We start from the raw sequence: 22,138 nt of genomic DNA on the forward strand, positions 1-22,138 counted from the left end.
TCAATAAAACAACATCTCAATAGAGACGTTTTTGAATTCAATTCAAATAATTCAACATTTTTCTTTCAATATTTTCGTTGGATTTTCAGTCAAAAACATATAAAACGTCCGAAATGTTGGATTTTCTCTCGACATAAAAGAGAAAAACGTGATGGTTTTCAACCAAAAGTTTCATATTCATGTTCCTGGTCTGCTCAGCAGGTCATGTGACTTCATCAGAATCATCGTACGATCGTTCTCTGAATGTACTCGCGACCGACCTTGACCTGTGACCTCCGTGTCGACCTTTGAAGACACTGAGGTTTAAAAACCATTTGATTTTCATCAGTAATTTTGTCGATTTTAATTCAGTGTGAAAATATATTCGAGTCAAAAAGAATCTCACGTCAAATGTCAACAGATCCAGTGAAGCTGTCCAGGCAGAAGCAATGGATCCTCACTCGTGACTCACTCGTACTTCCTGTGACCTCATCGTCGTTTCCTCGCCACGACGACCAATGTTACGCTCGACTTACTTGAGCGACGCGTCTGTGTTTCCATGTTTTCGGTCACGGGTTCGACGTCTGACTCGACCCTCGAGCAAGACTCGCCTCACGTGTTGCTCAAGAACCATCAAGTGTTTTCACGACATTTCTTCTGTTGTTTACTGACTGGCGCGTGCGGCCGGTGTCCTTTCCAGGGTGTCCCGAACAGACAATTGAAACATTCCAGCAAAGACAGAAGTGAAGGTCGCCCGAGGTCAAGGACATTGTGACCTCTGAAGGTTTCCAGCACTTTAAGATGAAAACTTTCTCTGATTGTATGGAGGTTGCTGGTTCAAATACCTCTGTGTGTGCGGGGTGACCTCTGACCTCTGACTTGTCGTAGAATCCTCGTGTCGTCCGGTGCTTGTGAATAAAGTTGTGTACAGTTTGTATTGTTGTATAATTTATTTTAATAAACATAAAAAAGATGTTGAATATTTACAAAACAAACAAATCTCGTCACTTTTGTGTTTTCTTCGCTTTCGTCCCTTTTTCTGCTGCAGGTCTCTTGGCTTTAGTGTCGCCGCCATCTTTGCTCGCCGCCTTCTTCTCGTCTGCCTTGCCCTCCTTCTGGCCCTCCTTCTTGCCCTCCTTCTTGCCCTCCTTCTGGCCCTCCTTCTGGCCCTCCTTCTTGCCCTCCTTCGTCTTCTTCTCTCCGTCCACCTTCCCAGCGACCGTGTTCACCTCCTCCTTCTCCTCCACTTTAGCGGCTGCAAGAACAAACAGGTCATTAGTCGCTCGACGCTCTGACGCAGGAACCCGTGAGTGAAGTAGGTCGAACGTAATGAAGCCGCATCTGTTTCTATTGTCGACGATCGTGCTCTGATTGTTTTGTGACCTGAAGAGTCGATTTTGTTCTTTTCTTCTCTTTCTTTTCTTCTCTTTCCTCAACATCAACACTTTTGTTTTTCTATTTTTGTTGTCGCGCAAAAAATAACTGTTTAATTATCAAAAGTTTTTTTCTTCTTTTGATCACGTGATGCTTCTATTGATCACCTGACTGACACATTTTAGACTTAGTTTTTACTCTTGGCCTGGACCTTCCTAATGTATCTGTACATGATGTCCATCTGATCATTCTCTTGTTTAACCTGGACTTCATCCCTGAACCTAAGCCTTTGAAAGTTAGGCCTCAGAGGCGTGTCATCTCAGCCGATACTGCAGACAGTTTTTCTGCTATGTTTGACCGTCTTTCCTTTGATGACTGAATGTGTTTGATTCACTGTTTCACTGATCATTGTGTTGAAATACTGGATCAAGTGGCACCTGTTAGATTGAACTTGATAATTCACAAAAAACGGTGCCCTTGGACAAATGAAGATCTCCTGAGTCTGAAGAGACTTTGTCGAAAGACTGAGCGTCTCTGGAAGTCCACTAAACTTGAGGTGCACAGACTTCACCTCAGGGATCTGATGTCTTCTTACAATGAGATGGTGGAAACTGCTAGATCTGATTACATCAGAAAACTGGTAGCAGCAAATAAGTGTTGTTTGACACGATTAATTCTCTTGTGTCTTCTGCTCCTCAAATCACGCCTGTCTTCTGTGAAGCTGACAGCAATGCATTGTTGAGATTTTTCATTGGAACCCCTACTGTCTCTGAGCCCCTCTCCTCCTCTTGGTCTTCCTTCACTGCTGTATCTCTGGGTGATATTTCATCACTAGTGAACAAGATGAAACCCTCCTCTTGCTCAGGTGACGTCCTTCCTTGTAGGCTTTTTATCAAAGTATTTGATGTAATTGGCCCCTGGGTTACCAATATGGTGAACCTCTCCCTTTCCACAGGGGTTTTTCCCAATGCATTTAAACCTTCTCAAAAAGCCAGGCTTAGACCCAACTGACCTCAGTAATTTCAGGCCTATTTCTAAGCTCCCTTTCTTGTCCAAGATCTTGGAGAAGGTTGTGTCTGAGCAGCTGTTCCTGGATCAGAGCGACATCCATGAGAAGTTTCAGTCTGGCTTCAGTAAACATCACTCTACGGAGACAGCTTTACTGAAAGTGTCCAGTGACATCATGATGTTCTGGTTCTCTTGGATCTGTCCTCAGCCTTTGACACAGTTGATCACCAAATCCTGCTAAGTAGACTGAGGGATGAAGACTGTCTGGGTCTGTGTTAGAATGGTTCTCATCTTACCTTTCTGGGCGCAGTTTTAGTGTATCTGCCAATCAAATGAGGTCTGAATCGGCAGATCTGTTGTGTGGAGTCCCTCAAGGTTCTGTTCTGGGTCCTTTATTGTTTTTGCTGTACTTGATTCCCCTCGGTAAAATCATTCAGAGATTTCCTGATGTTTCTTATCACATGTTTGCTGATGACATCCAGCTCTACTGCTCTTTTGATCTCTTTGCTCTTGATGGATCTACTGACTCCTTCAAGAAACATCTGTGTGTTTGATGATCTACTGACTCCTTCAAGAAACATCTGTGTGTTTGATGATCTACTGACTCCTTCAAGAAACATCTGTGTGTTTGATGATCTACTGACTCCTTCAAGAAACATCTGTGTGTTTGATGATCTACTGACTCCTTCAAGAAACATCTGTGTTTGATGATCTACTGACTCTTTCAAGACACATCTGTGTTTGATGATCTACTGACTCCTTCAAGAAACATCTGTGTGTTTGATGATCTACTGACTCCTTCAAGAAACATCTGTGTGTTTGATGATCTACTGACTCCTTCAAGAAACATCTGTGTGTTTGATGATCTACTGACTCCTTCAAGAAACATCTGTGTTTGATGATCTACTGACTCTTTCAGGAAACATCTGTGTTTGATGATCTACTGACTCCTTCAAGAAACATCTGTGTTTGATGATCTACTGACTCCTTCAAGAATCATCTGTGTTTGATGATCTACTGACTCCTTCAAGAAACATCTGTGTTTGATGATCTACTGACTCCTTCAAGAATCATCTGTGTTTGATGATCTACTGACTCCTTCAAGAAACATCTGTGTTTGATGATCTACTGACTCCTTCAAGAAACATCTGTGTTTGATGATCTACTGACTCCTTCAAGAAACATCTGTGTTTGATGATCTACTGACTCCTTCAAGAAACATCTGTGTTTGATGATCTACTGACTCCTTCAAGAAACATCTGTGTTTGATGATCTACTGACTCCTTCAAGAAACATCTCTGTGTTTGATGATCTACTGACTCCTTCAAGAAACATCTGTGTTTGATGATCTACTGACTCCTTTAAGAAACATCTGCGTTTGATGATCTACTGACTCCTTCAAGAAACATGTGTGTTTGATGATCTACTGACTCCTTTAAGAAACATCTGTGTTTGATGATCTACTGACTCCTTTAAGAAACATCTGTGTTTGATGATCTACTGACTCCTTCAAGAAACATCTGTGTTTGATGATCTACTGACTCCTTCAAGAAACATCTGTGTTTGATGATCTACTGACTCCTTCAAGAAACATCTGTGTTTGATGATCTACTGACTCCTTCAAGAAACATCTGTGTTTGATGATCTACTGACTCCTTCAAGAAACATCTGTGTTTGATGATCTACTGACTCCTTCAAGAAACATCTCTGTGTTTGATGATCTACTGACTCCTTCAAGAAACATCTGTGTTTGATGATCTACTGACTCCTTCAAGAAACATCTGTGTTTGATGATCTACTGACTCCTTCAAGAAACATCTGTGTTTGATGATCTACTGACTCCTTCAAGAAACATCTGTGTTTGATGATCTACTGACTCCTTCAAGAAACATCTGTGTGTTTGATGATCTACTGACTCCTTCAAGAAACATGTGTGTTTGATGATCTACTAACTCCTTCAAGAAACATCTGTGTGTTTGATGATCTACTGACTCCTTCAAGAAACATGTGTGTTTGATGATCTACTGACTCCTTCAAGAAACATCTCTGTTTGATGATCTACTGACTCCTTCAAGAAACATCTGTGTTTGATGATCTACTGACTCCTTCAAGAAACATCTCTGTGTTTGATGATCTACTGACTCCTTCAAGAAACATCTGTGTTTGATGATCTACTGACTCCTTCATGAAACATCTGTGTTTGATGATCTACTGACTCCTTCAAGAAACATGTGTGTTTGATGATCTACTGACTCCTTCAAGAAACATCTCTGTTTGATGATCTACTGACTCCTTCAAGAAACATCTGTGTTTGATGATCTACTGACTCCTTCAAGAAACATCTGTGTTTGATGATCTACTGACTCCTTCAAGAAACATCTGTGTTTGATGATCTACTGACTCCTTCAAGAAACATCTGTGTTTGATGATCTACTGACTCCTTCAAGAAACATCTGTGTTTGATGATCTACTGACTCCTTCATGAAACATCTGTGTTTGATGATCTACTGACTCCTTCAAGAAACATGTGTGTTTGATGATCTACTGACTCCTTCAAGAAACATGTGTGTTTGATGATCTACTGACTCCTTCAAGAATCATCTGTGTTTGATGATCTACTGACTCCTTCAAGAAACATCTGTGTTTGATGATCTACTGACTCCTTCAAGAAACATGTGTGTTTGATGATCTACTGACTCCTTTAAGAAACATCTGTGTTTGATGATCTACTGACTCCTTCAAGAAACATCTGTGTTTGATGATCTACTGACTCCTTCAAGAAACATGTGTGTTTGATGATCTACTGACTCCTTCAAGAAACATCTGTGTTTGATGATCTACTGACTCCTTCAAGAAACATCTCTGTGTTTGATGATCTACTGACTCCTTTAAGAAACATCTGTGTTTGATGATCTACTGACTCCTTCAAGAAACATCTGTGTTTGATGATCTACTGACTCCTTCAAGAAACATGTGTGTTTGATGATCTACTGACTCCTTTAAGAAACATCTGTGTTTGATGATCTACTGACTCCTTCAAGAAACATGTGTGTTTGATGATCTACTGACTCCTTCAAGAAACATCTGTGTTTGATGATCTACTGACTCCTTCAAGAAACATGTGTGTTTGATGATCTACTGACTCCTTCAAGAAACATCTGTGTTTGATGATCTACTGACTCCTTCAAGAAACATGTGTGTTTGATGATCTACTGACTCCTTCAAGAAACATCTGTGTTTGATGATCTACTGACTCCTTCAAGAAACATCTGTGTTTGATGATCTACTGACTCCTTTAAGAAACATCTCAAGACGTTTTTATTTGTTCAGGCTTTTCCTTGAATTTCTGGAACTCCTGTGTTGTTCTCAGTATTATCTTGATCTTTAAAGTATATACTTTATTGAATATTGTTTTGATTGTTTAAGTTCTTTGTGACCCTGGTCTGGAAAAGCGCTATATAAATACAAATTGCTTACTTACTCTTCTATTGATCATGTGACCCTTCTATTGATCATGTGACTCTTCTATTGATCACGTGACTCTTCTATTGATCACGTGACTTCTATTGATCACGTGACTTCTATTGATCATGTGACTCTTCTATTGATCACGTGACTCTTCTATTGATCACGTGACTTCTATTGATCACGTGACTTCTATTGATCATGTGACTCTTCTATTGATCACCTGACTCTTCTATTGACCACGTGACTTCTATTGATCACCTGACCCTTCTATTGATCATGTGACTCTTCTATTGATCACGTGACTTCTATTGATCACGTGACTTCTATTGATCATGTGACTCTTCTATCGATCACCTGACTCTTCTATTGACCACGTGACTTCTATTGATCATGTGACTCTTCTATTGATCATGTGACTCTTCTATTGATCACGTGACTTCTATTGATCACGTGACTTCTATTGATCATGTGACTCTTCTATCGATCACCTGACTCTTCTATTGACCACGTGACTTCTATTGATCACCTGACCCTTCTATTGATCACCTGACTCTTCTATTGACCACGTGACTTCTATTGATCATGTGACTCTTCTATTGATCATGTGACTCTTCTATTGATCATGTGACTCTTCTATTGATCACCTGACTTCTATTGATCATGTGACTCTTCTATCGATCACCTGACTCTTCTATTGACCACGTGACTTCTATTGATCATGTGACTCTTCTATTGATCATGTGACTCTTCTATTGATCATGTGACTCTTCTATTGATCACCTGACTTCTATTGATCATGTGACTCTTCTATCGATCACCTGACTCTTCTATTGACCATGTGACTTCTATTGATCATGTGACTCTTCTATTGATCATGTGACTCTTCTATTGATCATGTGACTCTTCTATTGATCACCTGACTTCTATTGATCATGTGACTCTTCTATTGACCACGTGACTTCTATAGATCATGTGACTCTTCTATTGATCACCTGACTTTTCTACTGATCATGTGACTTCTATTGATAACCTGACTCTTCTATTGATTATGTGACTCTTCGATTGATCACCTGACTTTTCTATTGATCATGTGACTCTTCTATTGATCACGTGACTTCTATTGATCATGTGACTCTTCTATCGATCACCTGACTCTTCTATTTTCCACGTGACTTATATTGATCATGTGACTCTTCTATTGATCACCTGACTTTTCTACTGATCATGTGACTTCTATTGATAACCTGACTCTTCTATTGATTATGTGACTCTTCGATTGATCACCTGACTTTTCTATTGATCATGTGACTCTTCTATTTATCACGTGACTCTTCTATTGATCACCTGGCTCTTATATTGATCACATGATTCTGCTATTGATCATGTGACTTCTTTTGATCACATGACTCTTCTATTGATCACGTGACTCTTCTATTGATCACCTGACCCTTCTATTGATCACCTGACTCTTCTTTTGATCACGTGACTCTTCTATTGATCACCTGACCCTTCTATTGATCACCTGACTCTTCTATTGATCACGTGACTCTTCTACTGATCATGTGACTCTTCTATTGATCACCTGACTTTTCTATTGATCACGTGACTTCTATTGATCATGTGACTCTTCTATTGATCACCTGACTTTTCTAATGATCACGTGACTCTTCTATTGTTCCCCTGACTCTTCTATTGATCACCTGACTCTTCTATTGATCACCTGACTCTTCTATTGATCACCTGACTCTTCTATTGATCACGTGACTCTTCTATTGTTCCCCTGACTCTTCTATTGATCACCTGACTCTTCTATTGATCACCTGACTCTTCTATTGATCACCTAACTCTTCTATTACCAAACTCGTCTCCTGCTGTCAGGGATTTTTCTGCATCACTTGATGCCAAAAGCGTCTAAAAGAGTCAAACAGCTGCTGCGACATGTTACTGCGTCTTCCTTCATATAAATAGTCGTGCAGTGAAAGAACGATACCTCCATCATTTAAGTCATTACGGAGGTCATTTGTTCAGCAGGATTCTGTCCATCCATCCGTCCATCGATCTGTCCAATGAACTTCTGGCTGATCTTCTTCTGTCATCTGTCGTTCCATCAAGTCTATGGTACTTCTCCTGAAATCTTTTTGTTCTCTGAAACATCATCTTCTCCCTCTTATTTCCACCTTCCCTTGGTACCATCACTCGTTCTATCCGTATGTTTGTTTCACTTTCTTCCTGAACATCGAGTTCTTGCGTCGCCGTGTCGCGAGTTCTTGACCTTCAGTCCAAATGTCACAGTTCACTTCCGATCAACTCCGAACCTTCCCGAGGCGGAACTTTCTGCTTCGTGTGTTCGAACAAGAAACAACAACTTTCCATCTCGCTCTTTCACTGAGCAAGAGTCGATGGACAAACAACGTCCAGTGAATCCGAGCTGAAACACTGACATGAAGAAATCCAGTGACTTCACTAACCTGTCATGTGACTCGTCGTCTTCGCAGCAGATTCATGGGAAATATTATATTTTAAGAAAAATCACAGACACGTCAAAAGAGACTTAAGTGTCTAAAGTTCTGATGTGAACTAGACTAACAACCTCTCAAGTCACCAGGTCAAACATCAGGTGACCTTTGTCTTCAGAGGGCAACAAAAAAATATATATATATTTTATCACATTTCTTTTCAATTTCTTATTTTCCATAATCTCCCAATGAGTGAGACAATTGTTTCTTAAATGTATTTTTACTAATTAAAGCTGATTGTGTTTCTTGAATAATCGTTTTTATCTTCTCGTGGTCGTAATGTTTTCTATGTTTTCTATGAAGTGGTTGCTCACGAGAGAAACTGAGCCGCAATTAGACGTTCGACGTTCCCGAGTCATTATTCCGGTGAAGTTCATTCGTGACACGAACGACATCATTACGACCAGATTTAAGTGACTCGACATTAACTCGACCAGATTCTACACGTTTTCCATGACAAACGTTGTTTTTTACAAATTGAACAAATGAACCAACGCCGCGAAGAAACTGAAGACTTTTCCTGTCACGACAGACGCGCCAACGTTTCAGAAAGAAGTGACGGTGAGTCTGTGGCCGAGTCCCAACGGAAGAATAACTCGAGGATCCGAACCCAGGACTTCTGGCTCCGTAACACGAAAGAAGGAGTTTTAATTTTCAGAAACCTGAATAAAAGAATCATTATTTTACTTCCGTTAGAGACTTTTCTTCAAAGCTTGTTCACTGCTACCGTAATGCTCTGTCTTTACGCGCACTCCAAATTTAGCGTTGAATATTTTTACTCCTGAACAAAACAAAGAAAATCTGTCACATTGACTTTAATCGCGATGTTGACCAAAAATGATGGTCAATGTCGATCACATCCTTGCCCTCTAGTGGCTGTTATGTGAATCGCAAGGAGTTTTACGAGTCTCAGTTTCTTCAGATTTTTTACAATTGACTGAAATCAACCAGTGGTGACATTTCTAAAGTTTTTCTTGTGAGAGACTCGATGGTTTGAAAGATCAAGATCGAGGAAAGTTTTCAACAGAACCGCAGAGATCAAAGGAAAGAGAAGATTCAACGGAGAAGAAACTCAGATCTTTACTGACGATCGATCACAAGTTTCAACGACACAAGATTGTTTCAATAGAATCAAGAGAAAAGTTGACAAAACTACATCAACGACTATAATCCTTTGATAATCTCAGATTAACTTAATCATTGTTTGATTCAATGTTTATGGAAGATGTTCAGTGACTAATTTGACTTTTGACTCAATTATTATCAAATTATTCATTATTATTTGTATTTTATCCTCGTTCTTCAAATATACTTTAAATATAATTATTTGTATTATTACCTCTGCCAAGGAGGTCGTGTGAGATTCTCTGTTTGCAGAATAAAAACAAAACGTACAATTTCAATACAACAACACAATTTAAATGTGTGTCTGTGTGTGTGTGTGTCTGTGGGTGAGTATGATTCACTAACACGAGTCATATGAATCTCTATCATGACTCATGGATCAAACTCCGCAGGATTGAAGAAGATATCTTGAAGGTTTTTTCAAAGATAAAACAGATCAGCGACATTACAAGAGATAATGTGAGTCTCTTCGTCAAAGATTAAAGTCTTAACAGGATGAAAGAAAGACACACAAGTCAAGTCGTCTCAGACAGAAGAACTTCCTCGTCCAACATCGACGTCCGACTCTCGACCAGAGTCTCCACCTGTTCAGACACCGTCTGAACGACAGGTGAGTCGGAGGCTGCTGTGAGAGAAGAAGAGAGAGAAGGAAGAGGAAGAGAGAGAAGGAGGATGAAGAGAGAAGGAAGATGAAGAGAGAGAGAAGGAGGATGAAGAGAGAAGGAAGAGGAAGAGAGAGAAGGAGGATGAAGAGAGAAGGAAGATGAAGAGGGAGAGAAGGAAGATGAAGAGAGAGAAGGAGGATGAAGAGAGAAGGAAGATGAAGAGGGAGAGAAGGAAGATGAAGAGAGAGAAGGAGGATGAAGAGAGAAGGAAGATGAAGAGGGAGAGAAGGAAGATGAAGAGAGAGAAGGAGGATGAAGAGAGAAGGAAGATGAAGAGGGAGAGAAGGAAGATGAAGAGAGAGAAGGAGGATGAAGAGAGAAGGAAGATGAAGAGGGAGAGAAGGAAGATGAAGAGAGAGAAGGGAGATGAAAAAGAGAAGGAAGATATAAAGGCAAGGAAGATGAAGAGAGAGAAGGAGGATGAAGAGAGAAGGAAGATGAAGAGAGAGAGAAGGAGGATGAAGAGAGAAGGAAGATGAAGAGAGAGAAGGGAGATGAAAAGAGAAGGAAGATATAAAGGCAAGGAAGATGAAGAGAGAGAAGGAGGATGAAGAGAGAAGGAAGATGAAGAGAGAGAAGGAAGAGAAAGAGAGAAAGAAGATGAAGCGAGAGCAGGAAGATAAAGAGAGAGAAGGAGGATGAAGAGAGAGAAGGAAGATGAAGAGAGAAGGAAGATGAAGAGAGAGAAGGAAGATAAAAAGAGAAGGATGAGGAGGAAGAGAAAGAGAGAAGGAAGAGAAAGAGAGAGAAGGAAGAGAAAGAGTGAGAAGGAAGAGAAAGAGAGAGGGAAGATAAAAAGAAGATAGTTTTAGTTTTGCTTCGAACGAGTCATTATAAGTTATTGAGTCACAGTGAGTCAGAGTTGATTCATGCAAAGAGAAGTCAGTGAAGAAGATTTGATTCATTGATGGTTAAGATTTGTTAAGTTAATGTTAGTAACACAAAACCTCAGTATTACTCCTCGATGCCCTGTAGTATTACTCTGTTACGCTCTGTTGTATTATTCTGTTACCTTCTGTAGTATTATTCTGTTACCTTCTGTAGTATTATTCTGTTACCTTCTGTAGTATTATTCTGTTACCTTCTGTAGTATTATTCTGTTACCTTCTGTAGTATTATTCTGTCACGCTCTGTAGTATTATTCTGTTATGCTCTGTAGTATTATTCTGTTACCTTCTGTAGTATTATTCTGTCACGCTCTGTAGTATTACTCTGTTATGCTCTGTAGTATTATCTATTACCTTCTGTAGTATTATTCTGTTACCTTCTGTAGTATTATTCTGTTACCTTCTGTAGTATTATTCTGTCACGCTCTGTTGTATTATTCTGTTATGCTCTGTTGTATTATTCTGTTACCTTCTGTAGTATTATTCTGTCACGCTGTGTAGTATTACTCTGTTCCGCTCTGTTGTATTATTCTGTTACCTTCTGTAGTATTATTCTGTTACCTTCTGTAGTATTATTCTGTTACCTTCTGTAGTATTATTCTGTCACGCTCTGTAGTATTACTCTGTTACGCTCTGTAGTATTATTCTGTCACGCTCTGTAGTATTACTCTGTTCCGCTCTGTTGTATTATTCTGTGACGCTCTGTAGTATTACTCTGTTACGCTCTGTAGTATTATTCTGTGACGCTCTGTAGTATTATTCTGTGACGCTCTGTAGTCTTACTCTGTTACGCTCTGTAGTATTACTCTGTTATGCTCTGTAGTATTATTCTGTTACCTTCTGTAGTATTATTCTGTTACGCTCTGTAATATTATTCCGTGACGCTCTGTAGTATTATTCTGTGACGCTCTGTAGTATTACTCTGTTATGCTCTGTAGTATTATTCTGTTACCTTCTGTAGTATTATTCTGTTACGCTCTGTAATATTATTCCGTGACGCTCTGTAGTATTATTCTGTGACGCTCTGTAGTCTTACTCTGTTACGTTCTGTTGTATTATTCTGTGACGCTCTGTAGTATTACTCTGTTACGCTCTGTAGTATTATTCTGTGACGCTCTGTAGTATTATTCTGTGACGCTCTGTAGTCTTACTCTGTTACGCTCTGTAGTATTATTCTGTGACGCTCTGTAGTATTACTCTGTTACGCTCTGTAGTATTATTCTGTTACCTTCTGTAGTATTATTCTGTCACGCTCTGTAGTATTACTCTGTTACGCTCTGTAGTATTACTCTGTGATGCTCTGTAGTATTACTCTGTTACGCTCTGTAGAATTATTCTGTGACGCTCTATATTATTACTCTGTTACGCTCTATAGTATTACTCTGTGACGCTCTGTAGTATTACTCGGTGAGGCTCTGTAGTATTATTCTGTTACTGTCTGTAGTCTTACTCTGTGACTCTCTGTAGTATTACTCTGTTACGCTCTGTAGTATTCCTCTGTGAGGCTCTGTAGTATTACTTTTGACGCTCTGTAGTATTAGTCTGTGACTCTCTGTAGTATTACTCTGTGACTATCTATAGTATTACTCTGTGAGGCTCTGTAGTATTACTCTGTTACGCTCTGTAGTATTATTCTGTGACGCTCTGTAGTATTATTCTGTGACGCTCTGTAGTCTTACTCTGTTACGCTCTGTAGTATTACTCTGTTATGCTCTGTAGTATTATTCTGTTACCTTCTGTAGTATTATTCTGTTACGCTCTGTAATATTATTCCGTGACGCTCTGTAGTATTACTCGGTGAGGCTCTGTAGTATTATTCTGTTACCTTCTGTAGTATTATTCTGTTACGCTCTGTAATATTATTCCGTGACGCTCTGTAGTATTATTCTGTGACGCTCTGTAGTATTACTCTGTTATGCTCTGTAGTATTATTCTGTTACCTTCTGTAGTATTATTCTGTTACGCTCTGTAATATTATTCCGTGACGCTCTGTAGTATTATTCTGTGACGCTCTGTAGTCTTACTCTGTTACGTTCTGTTGTATTATTCTGTGACGCTCTGTAGTATTACTCTGTTACGCTCTGTAGTATTATTCTGTGACGCTCTGTAGTATTATTCTGTGACGCTCTGTAGTCTTACTCTGTTACGCTCTGTAGTATTATTCTGTGACGCTCTGTAGTATTACTCTGTTACGCTCTGTAGTATTATTCTGTTACCTTCTGTAGTATTATTCTGTCACGCTCTGTAGTATTACTCTGTTACGCTCTGTAGTATTACTCTGTGATGCTCTGTAGTATTACTCTGTTACGCTCTGTAGAATTATTCTGTGACGCTCTATATTATTACTCTGTTACGCTCTATAGTATTACTCTGTGACGCTCTGTAGTATTACTCGGTGAGGCTCTGTAGTATTATTCTGTTACTGTCTGTAGTCTTACTCTGTGACTCTCTGTAGTATTACTCTGTTACGCTCTGTAGTATTCCTCTGTGAGGCTCTGTAGTATTACTTTTGACGCTCTGTAGTATTAGTCTGTGACTCTCTGTAGTATTACTCTGTGACTATCTATAGTATTACTCTGTGAGGCTCTGTAGTATTAGTCTGTGACTCTCTGTAGTATTACTCTGTTACGCTCTGTAGTATTACTCTATGAGGCTCTGTAGTATTACTCTGTGACACTCTGTAGTATTATTCTGTGACTCTCTATAGTGTTACTCTGTGACTAACTGTAGTATTACACTGTGAAGCTCTGTAGTATTACTCTGTGACGCTCTATAGTAATACTCTGTGAGGCTCTGTAGTATTATTCTGTGACTCTCTGTAGTATTACTCTGTTACGCTCTGTAGTATTACTCTGTGAATCTCTGTAGTATTACTCTGTGAATCTCTGTTGTATTACTCTGTTACGCTCTGTTGTATTACTCTGTGAGCCTCTGTAGTATTGCTCTGTGACTCTTTGTAGTATTACTCTGTGACTCTCGGTAGTATTACTCTTTGAAGCTCTATATTATTATTCTGTGACTCTCTGTTGTATTACTCTTTGACTAACTGTAGTATTAATCTGTGACTCTCTGTAGTATTACTCTGCGAGGCTCTGTAGTGTTAATCTGTGACTCTATGTAGTATTACTCCGTGAGGCTCTGTAGTATTATTCTGTGACTCTCTGTTGTATTACTCTGTGACTAACTGTAGTATTACTCTGTGGCGCACTGTATTATTACTCCTTGAGGCTCTGTAGTATTATTCTGTTACTCTCTGTAGTATTACTCTGTGACTAGCTGTAGTTAACTCTGTGACGCTCTGTAGTATCACTCCGTGAGGCTCTGTAGTATTATTCTGTGACTCTCTGTAGTATTACTCTGTGACTAGCTGTAGTATCACTCTGTGACACTCTGTAGTATTACTCCGTGAGGCTCTGTAGTATTATTCTGTGACGCTCTGTAGTATTACTCTGTGACTCTCTAAAGTATTACTCCTTGACTCTCTGTAGTATTACTCTGTGTCTCTTTGGTATTACTCTGTGACTCTCTGAAGTATTACTCCTTGACTCTCTGTAGTGTTACTCTGTGACTCTCTGTAGTATTACTCTGTTACGCTCTGTAGTATTACTCTGTGACTCTCTGAAGTATTACTCCTTGACTCTCTGTAGTATTACTCTGTGACTCTCTGTAGTATTACTCTGTGACTCTCTGTAGTATTACTCTGTGACACTCTGTAGTAGTTAAGACAATCAAATACGTTAGAGTCATGTGACCAATGAACTGATGACATCATCACTCTGAGTCGTGTTTGAGTCTCTGGTGTTAAACGTTATAAACAGACGAAGACGTGTCATCACTGAGGGACAGTTTGATTGACGGATGAACCGTCTGGACATGTATCCTCTCGTCCTCATGAACCTGAGATGAAGAACAAACTCACATCCTGGGATCTCGGTGAGTTCGTTCAGAGGAGGAACCGTTTCCAGAGTGTTTGCGTATTTCTTCGCCGCCTGACGCTGAGCGTGACGAGCCTCGATCTCCTTCTTCGTGCGAGGAATACGACACTTGAAGATGCAGCAGAGAGTGATGACTGTGGAGAGAAGATCCAGATGTTCACACCTTCACGAGTACACACTCTTTCTTCTGTTTCTTCACGAGTACACACTCTTTCTTTTGTGATCCTCACGAGTACACACTCTTTCTTTTGTGATCCTCACGAGTACACACTCTTTCTTTTGTGATCCTCACGAGTACACACTCTTTCTTTTGTTTCTTCACGAGTACACACTCTTTCTATTGTGATCCTCACGAGTACACACTCTTTCTTTTGTTTCTTCACGAGTACACACTCTTTCTTTTGTTTCTTCACGAGTACACACTCTTTCTTTTGTGATCCTCACGAGTACACACTCTTTCTTTTGTGATCCTCACGAGTACACACTCTTTCTTTTGTGATCCTCATGAGTACACACTCTTTCTTCTGTTTCTTCACGAGTACACACTCTTTCTTTTGTTTCTTCACGAGTACACACTCTTTCTTTTGTGATCCTCACGAGTACACACTCTTTCTTTTGTTTCTTCACGAGTACACACTCTTTCTTTTGTGATCCTCACGAGTACACACTCTTTCTTTTGTTTCTTCACGAGTACACACTCTTTCTTTTGTTTCTTCACGAGTACACACTCTTTCTTTTGTGATCCTCACGAGTACACACTCTTTCTTTTGTTTCTTCACGAGTACACACTCTTTCTTTTGTGATCCTCACGAGTACACACTCTTTCTTTTATTTCTTCACGAGTACACACTCTTTCTTTTATTTCTTCACGAGTACACACTCTTTCTTCTGTTTCTTCACGAGTACACACTCTTTCTTCTGTTTCTTCACGAGTACACACTCTTTCTTTTGTGATCCTCACGAGTACACACTCTTTCTTTTGTGATCCTCACGAGTACACACTCTTTCTTTTGTGATCCTCACGAGTACACACTCTTTCTTTTGTTTCTTCACGAGTACACACTCTTTCTATTGTGATCCTCACGAGTACACACTCTTTCTTTTGTTTCTTCACGAGTACACACTCTTTCTTTTGTTTCTTCACGAGTACACACTCTTTCTTTTGTGATCCTCACGAGTACACACTCTTTCTTTTGTGATCCTCACGAGTACACACTCTTTCTTTTGTGATCCTCATGAGTACACACTCTTTCTTCTGTTTCTTCACGAGTACACACTCTTTCTTTTGTTTCTTCACGAGTACACACTCTTTCTTTTGTGATCCTCACGAGTACACACTCTTTCTTTTGTTTCTTCACGAGTACACACTCTTTCTTTTGTGATCCTCACGAGTACACACTCTTTCTTTTGTTTCTTCACGAGTACACACTCTTTCTTTTGTTTCTTCACGAGTACACACTCTTTCTTTTGTGATCCTCACGAGTACACACTCTTTCTTTTGTTTCTTCACGAGTACACACTCTTTCTTTTGTGATCCTCACGAGTACACACTCTTTCTTTTATTTCTTCACGAGTACACACTCTTTCTTTTATTTCTTCACGAGTACACACTCTTTCTTCTGTTTCTTCACGAGTACACACTCTTTCTTCTGTTTCTTCACGAGTACACACTCTTTCTTTTGTGATCCTCACGAGTACACACTCTTTCTTTTGTGATCCTCACGAGTACACACTCTTTCTTCTGTTTCTTCACGAGTACACACTCTTTCTTCTGTTTCTTCACAAGTACACACTCTTTCTTCTGTTTCTTCACGAGTACACACTCTTTCTTCTGTTTCTTCACGAGTACACACTCTTTCTTCTGTTTCTTCACGAGTACACACTCTTTCTTTTGTTTCTTCACGAGTACACACACCTTCACGAAACATGTTAATGTCTTTGAAAACATGATGAAACTCACCGACAGCGAGAGCGAAAACAGCAAATATCCCGATGACCTGCCATAACCTCAGACCCCAGAAGACGACGGTCTCTGACGTCACCGGATCTGGTTTCTTGGGCGGTTCAGTGGGAAGAAGCTGTGAAGACATGAAAGAAGATGAATCACTTCTTCTTAAATACGTCTTCAAAGTCTGTTGGTCCATCAAACTCAGCATCAGTTGTGTTTGACATGAAGTGATCGATGAGTCACTTTCAGGAAGTGATGTCACGACGACATTTAGAAGATGTTTTACTTCAGAAAACACACTTTGAAAGAAAAATTGGTGAAACATTTATTCACAGCGTTTCATTTCTGTGTCGCAATTGAACTTCAGGCAGCAGTCGTTACGTCACAGCTAAAGGAAGAATGATGACTGAGGACGAGAGGATACAGTGAGTCCAGCAGCTTTTAAAGCTGATGTTTGGACATATTTTGGTTTGAAAACTAATGAAAGTAGTTACGACTTCATCAAGAGTCATGTAGTCTGTAAATACTACAACACCAGAGTCAAGTACTGGACAATACTACACATATATACTTGTTACTACACTATCACAACACCAGAGTCAAGTACTGGACAATACTACACATATATACTTGTTACTACACTATCACAACACCAGAGTCAAGTACTGGACAATACTACACATATATACTTGTTACTACACTATCACAACACCAGAGTCAAGTACTGGACAATACTACACATATTTACTTGTTACTACACTATCACAACACCAGAGTCAAGTACTGGACAATACTACACATATATACTTGTTACTACACTATCACAACACCAGAGTCAAGTACTGGACAATACTACACATATATACTTGTTACTACACTATCACAACACCAGAGTCAAGTACTGGACAATACTACACATATATACTTGTTACTACACTATCACAACAACAGAGTCAAGTACTGGACAATACTACACATATATACTTGTTACTACACTATCACAACACCAGAGTCAAGTACTGGACAATACTACACATATATACTTGTTACTACACTATCACAACACCAGAGTCAAGTACTGGACAATACTACACATGTTTACTTGTTACTACACTATCACAACACCAGAGTCAAGTACTGGACAATACTACACATATATACTTGTTACTACACTATCACAACACCACAGTCAAGTACTGGACAATACTACACATATATACTTGTTACTACACTATCACAACACCAGAGTCAAGTACTGGACAATACTACACATATATACTTGTTACTACACTATCACAACACCAGAGTCAAGTACTGGACAATACTACACATATTTACTTGTTACTACACTATCACAACACCAGAGTCAAGTACTGGACAATACTACACATATATACTTGTTACTACACTATCACAACACCAGAGTCAAGTACTGGACAATACTACACATATTTACTTGTTACTACACTATCACAACACCAGAGTCAAGTACTGGACAATACTACACATATATACTTGTTACTACACTATCACAACACCAGAGTCAAGTACTGGACAATACTACACATATATACTTGTTACTACACTATCACAACACCAGAGTCAAGTACTGGACAATACTACACATATATACTTGTTACTACACTATCACAACACCAGAGTCAAGTACTGGACAATACTACACATATATACTTGTTACTACACTATCACAACACCAGAGTCAAGTACTGGACAATACTACACATATATACTTGTTACTACACTATCACAACACCAGAGTCAAGTACTGGACAATACTACACATATATACTTGTTACTACACTATCACAACACCAGAGTCAAGTACTGGACAATACTACACATATATATTTGTTACTACACTATCACAACACCAGAGTCAAGTACTGGACAATACTACATATATATACTTGTTACTACACTATCACAACACCAGAGTCAAGTACTGGACAATACTACACATATATACTTGTTACTACACTATCACAACACCAGAGTCAAGTACTGGACAATACTACACATATATACTTGTTACTACACTATCACAACACCAGAGTCAAGTACTGGACAATGCTACACATATATACTTGTTACTACACTATCACAACACCAGAGTCAAGTACTGGACAATACTACACATATTTACTTGTTACTACACTATCACAACACCAGAGTCAAGTACTGGACAATACTACACATATATACTTGTTACTACACTATCACAACACCAGAGTCAAGTACTGGACAATACTACACATATATACTTGTTACTACACTATCACAACACCAGAGTCAAGTACTGGACAATACTACACATATATACTTGTTACTACACTATCACAACACCAGAGTCAAGTACTGGACAATACTACACATATATACTTGTTACTACACTATCACAACACCAGAGTCAAGTACTGGACAATACTACACATATATACTTGTTACTACACTATCACAACACCAGAGTCAAGTACTGGACAATACTACACATATATACTTGTTACTACACTATCACAACACCAGAGTCAAGTACTGGACAATACTACACATATATACTTGTTACTACACTATCACAACACCAGAGTCAAGTACTGGACAATACTACACATATATACTTGTTACTACACTATCACAACACCAGAGTCAAGTACTGGACAATACTACACATATATACTTGTTACTACACTATCACAACACCAGAGTCAAGTACTGGACAATACTACACATATATACTTGTATTGTGATCAACACACTCCTGAGTATAAACACCACATATTAAAAGTTTTCTTCACTAAATCCTTCAACAACATCTTTTCTTCTGAAGCTTCTCATCTCAACAACGTTCTATTGTCGGAGCAGATTATTCCAGACGCCTACACAGACCTTCATGATGCAATCGTCCTCCTTTCCAGAGACAAAAGCAGCCGAATGTGAGAAGATCGATGAGTTCCTGCATCACACGGAACAACTTATGAACACAAACAATGTTAGTGGATCGATGCTGCTCTGTGCTAGCGTTAGCATCTTCCAGGTCCAGGTGCTGCAGACCTCGTCCCTCATCGAAGGAACCTTGTAGCAGGTCCTCAGCACCTGCGGTCAGACCATCAAGGACCAGGTTTTGAGGTGGATCTCTGAGTCCATCAACTCGTCCTTCAACCAGGACAAGAATCTTCTTGAGCTGGAGAACATCTGCCTCGTCCTGTCAGCTCAGAGTCAACTTAGATTCGCTCACGAAGGTCAGAAAATAAAACGTCAGAGTTTTGTATGTTGTTGTTTCAGTTTGGCAGCCAGTCAAACTGTCCCAGCTACATAGGGTGAGAGGGACTGGTCCATCACGGGTCAACCAGATCAACACGAGTATAAAACACTCAAATATGAGGAGAAACAACAAACATTTCCAGGAATGTGAGGCTTTCATCGACCCAACATTCTGTGGCGACCCGTGAAAGAATGAGCTCAAGGTCGGCTCAGGATTGTCGGCCCGGATTATCTTTAGCGAGACAATGAGCGAGAGATCTGTCTGGAGGCTCGAGGTGGTGTCTGTGGAGGACACGAGGCAGAACTTCAACACGAGTCCACCAGATCTGATCAGAGATTACGCAGCGTTTTTCCTAAAGAGAATGTTGACCACGATTATGAATGTGGGATTAATTAATGTGACAGGATTATTTCATGTGACGGGATTATTTCATGTGACAGGATTATATCAAATTACGGGATTATTTCATGTGACAGGATTATATCAAGTTACGGGATTATTTCATGTGACAGGATTATTTCATGTGACAGGATTATTTCATGTGACAGGATTATATCAAATTACGGGATAATTTCATGTGACAGGATTATTTCATGTGACGGGATTATATCAAATTACGGGATTATTTCATGTGACAGGATTATATCAAATTACGGGATTATTTCATGTGACAGGATTATTTCATGTGACAGGATTATTTCATGTGACAGGATTATATCAAATTACGGGATTATTTCATGTGACAGGATTATTTCATGTGACAGGATTATTTCATGTTACGGGATTATTTCATGTGACAGGATTATTTCATGTTACGGGATTATTTCATGTGACAGGATTATTTCATGTGACAGGATTATTTCATGTGACAGGATTATTTCATGTGACAGGATTATATAAAGTGATAGGATTATTTCAAGTGACGGGATTATTTCATGTGACAGGATTATTTCATGTGACAGGATTATGTCATGTGACAGGATTATATAAAGTGATAGGATTATTTTAAGTGACGGGATTATTTCATGTGACAGGATTAATTCAAGTGATGGGATTATTTCAAGTGACAGGATTAATTCAAGTGATGGGATTATTTCAAGTGAGAATTCATGGTAGAAATTACATGAAGTGTTTACTCGTACTTCCATGAATTATTGTACATTTTACTTTGTTTGTTGTTTTTGGAGCTTCAGTTTAATTCTTCACCTTTGACCTTGACCTTTGACCTAACCTTTACTACTTACTGGACACATCGTGTCAACACACTGTTTCAAAACACGATATATTTATACATATATATATTTTAAGACATGTTTTCAGGAACATTTTCAGTTTTAAAAACTGTAAACAGTAAAAACACAAAACAGGATTTTTTGTGACAGAATAAAATGATATAATAAACATTTCCTTTCTTTCGTAACATCGACTCTTGAAAACATTCTTACGTGAATCAATAAAACCATGGATGCGACTCCAGAGAAATAAACAGATCAAATTGAATCAGTGGATTGTGGGAGGAAACCAGAGTTTCTAGAAACCTCCTCGTAAACATGTCACGTGACTCGTGACACGTGATTGGACGACGTGACTTCAGCCCCCCCGACACTCTGGTGATGAACGTGTTCAGAGACGGTTCTGGTCTCACCTCAGGGTCCGGGATCTGGGACCAGACGGCGCGACGAGTGAGCAGAACCGCTGTCCAGCCCCGGAGCAGGATCGTCCGAGGACACGGACCCGGAACCATCCTCCTGCCCCCCCTCGTCTCCTGGTCCTGGTCCTGGTCCTGGTCCTGGTCCTGGTCCTGGTCCTGGTCCTGGTCCTGGTCCTGGTCCTGGTCCTGGTCCGCGCACAGACAGTGTGTCAGAGCCACCAGGGCTCACGGCGCAGGCTCTGCAGTTTGGTCGTTAATTAATTAATAGCCTGGTGTGGTTTACAGCAGGTCGACCAATCCTG

The 22,138-nt window shown here is 39.6% G+C and overlaps 1 protein-coding gene across 1 annotated transcript; it reads right to left on the reverse strand.

The window, feature by feature from the left end:
• Nucleotides 1-983: 983 nt before the first annotated feature.
• Nucleotides 984-21,962, reverse strand: tmie (transmembrane inner ear). The gene is made up of 4 exons (XM_087810384.1): nt 21,831-21,962; nt 16,918-17,035; nt 14,942-15,091; nt 984-1,234 (listed from the first exon to the last, which is right to left on the reverse strand). Exons 1-4 carry the CDS (start codon nt 21,927-21,929, stop codon nt 984-986), a joined length of 618 nt encoding a protein of 205 aa, XP_087666510.1. The 5' UTR covers nt 21,930-21,962.
• Nucleotides 21,963-22,138: the final 176 nt, after the last annotated feature.

Source organism: Callionymus lyra, chromosome 16, assembly GCF_982586985.1.
Source record: "Callionymus lyra chromosome 16, fCalLyr1.hap1.1, whole genome shotgun sequence".
NCBI lineage: Eukaryota > Metazoa > Chordata > Actinopteri > Syngnathiformes > Callionymidae > Callionymus > Callionymus lyra.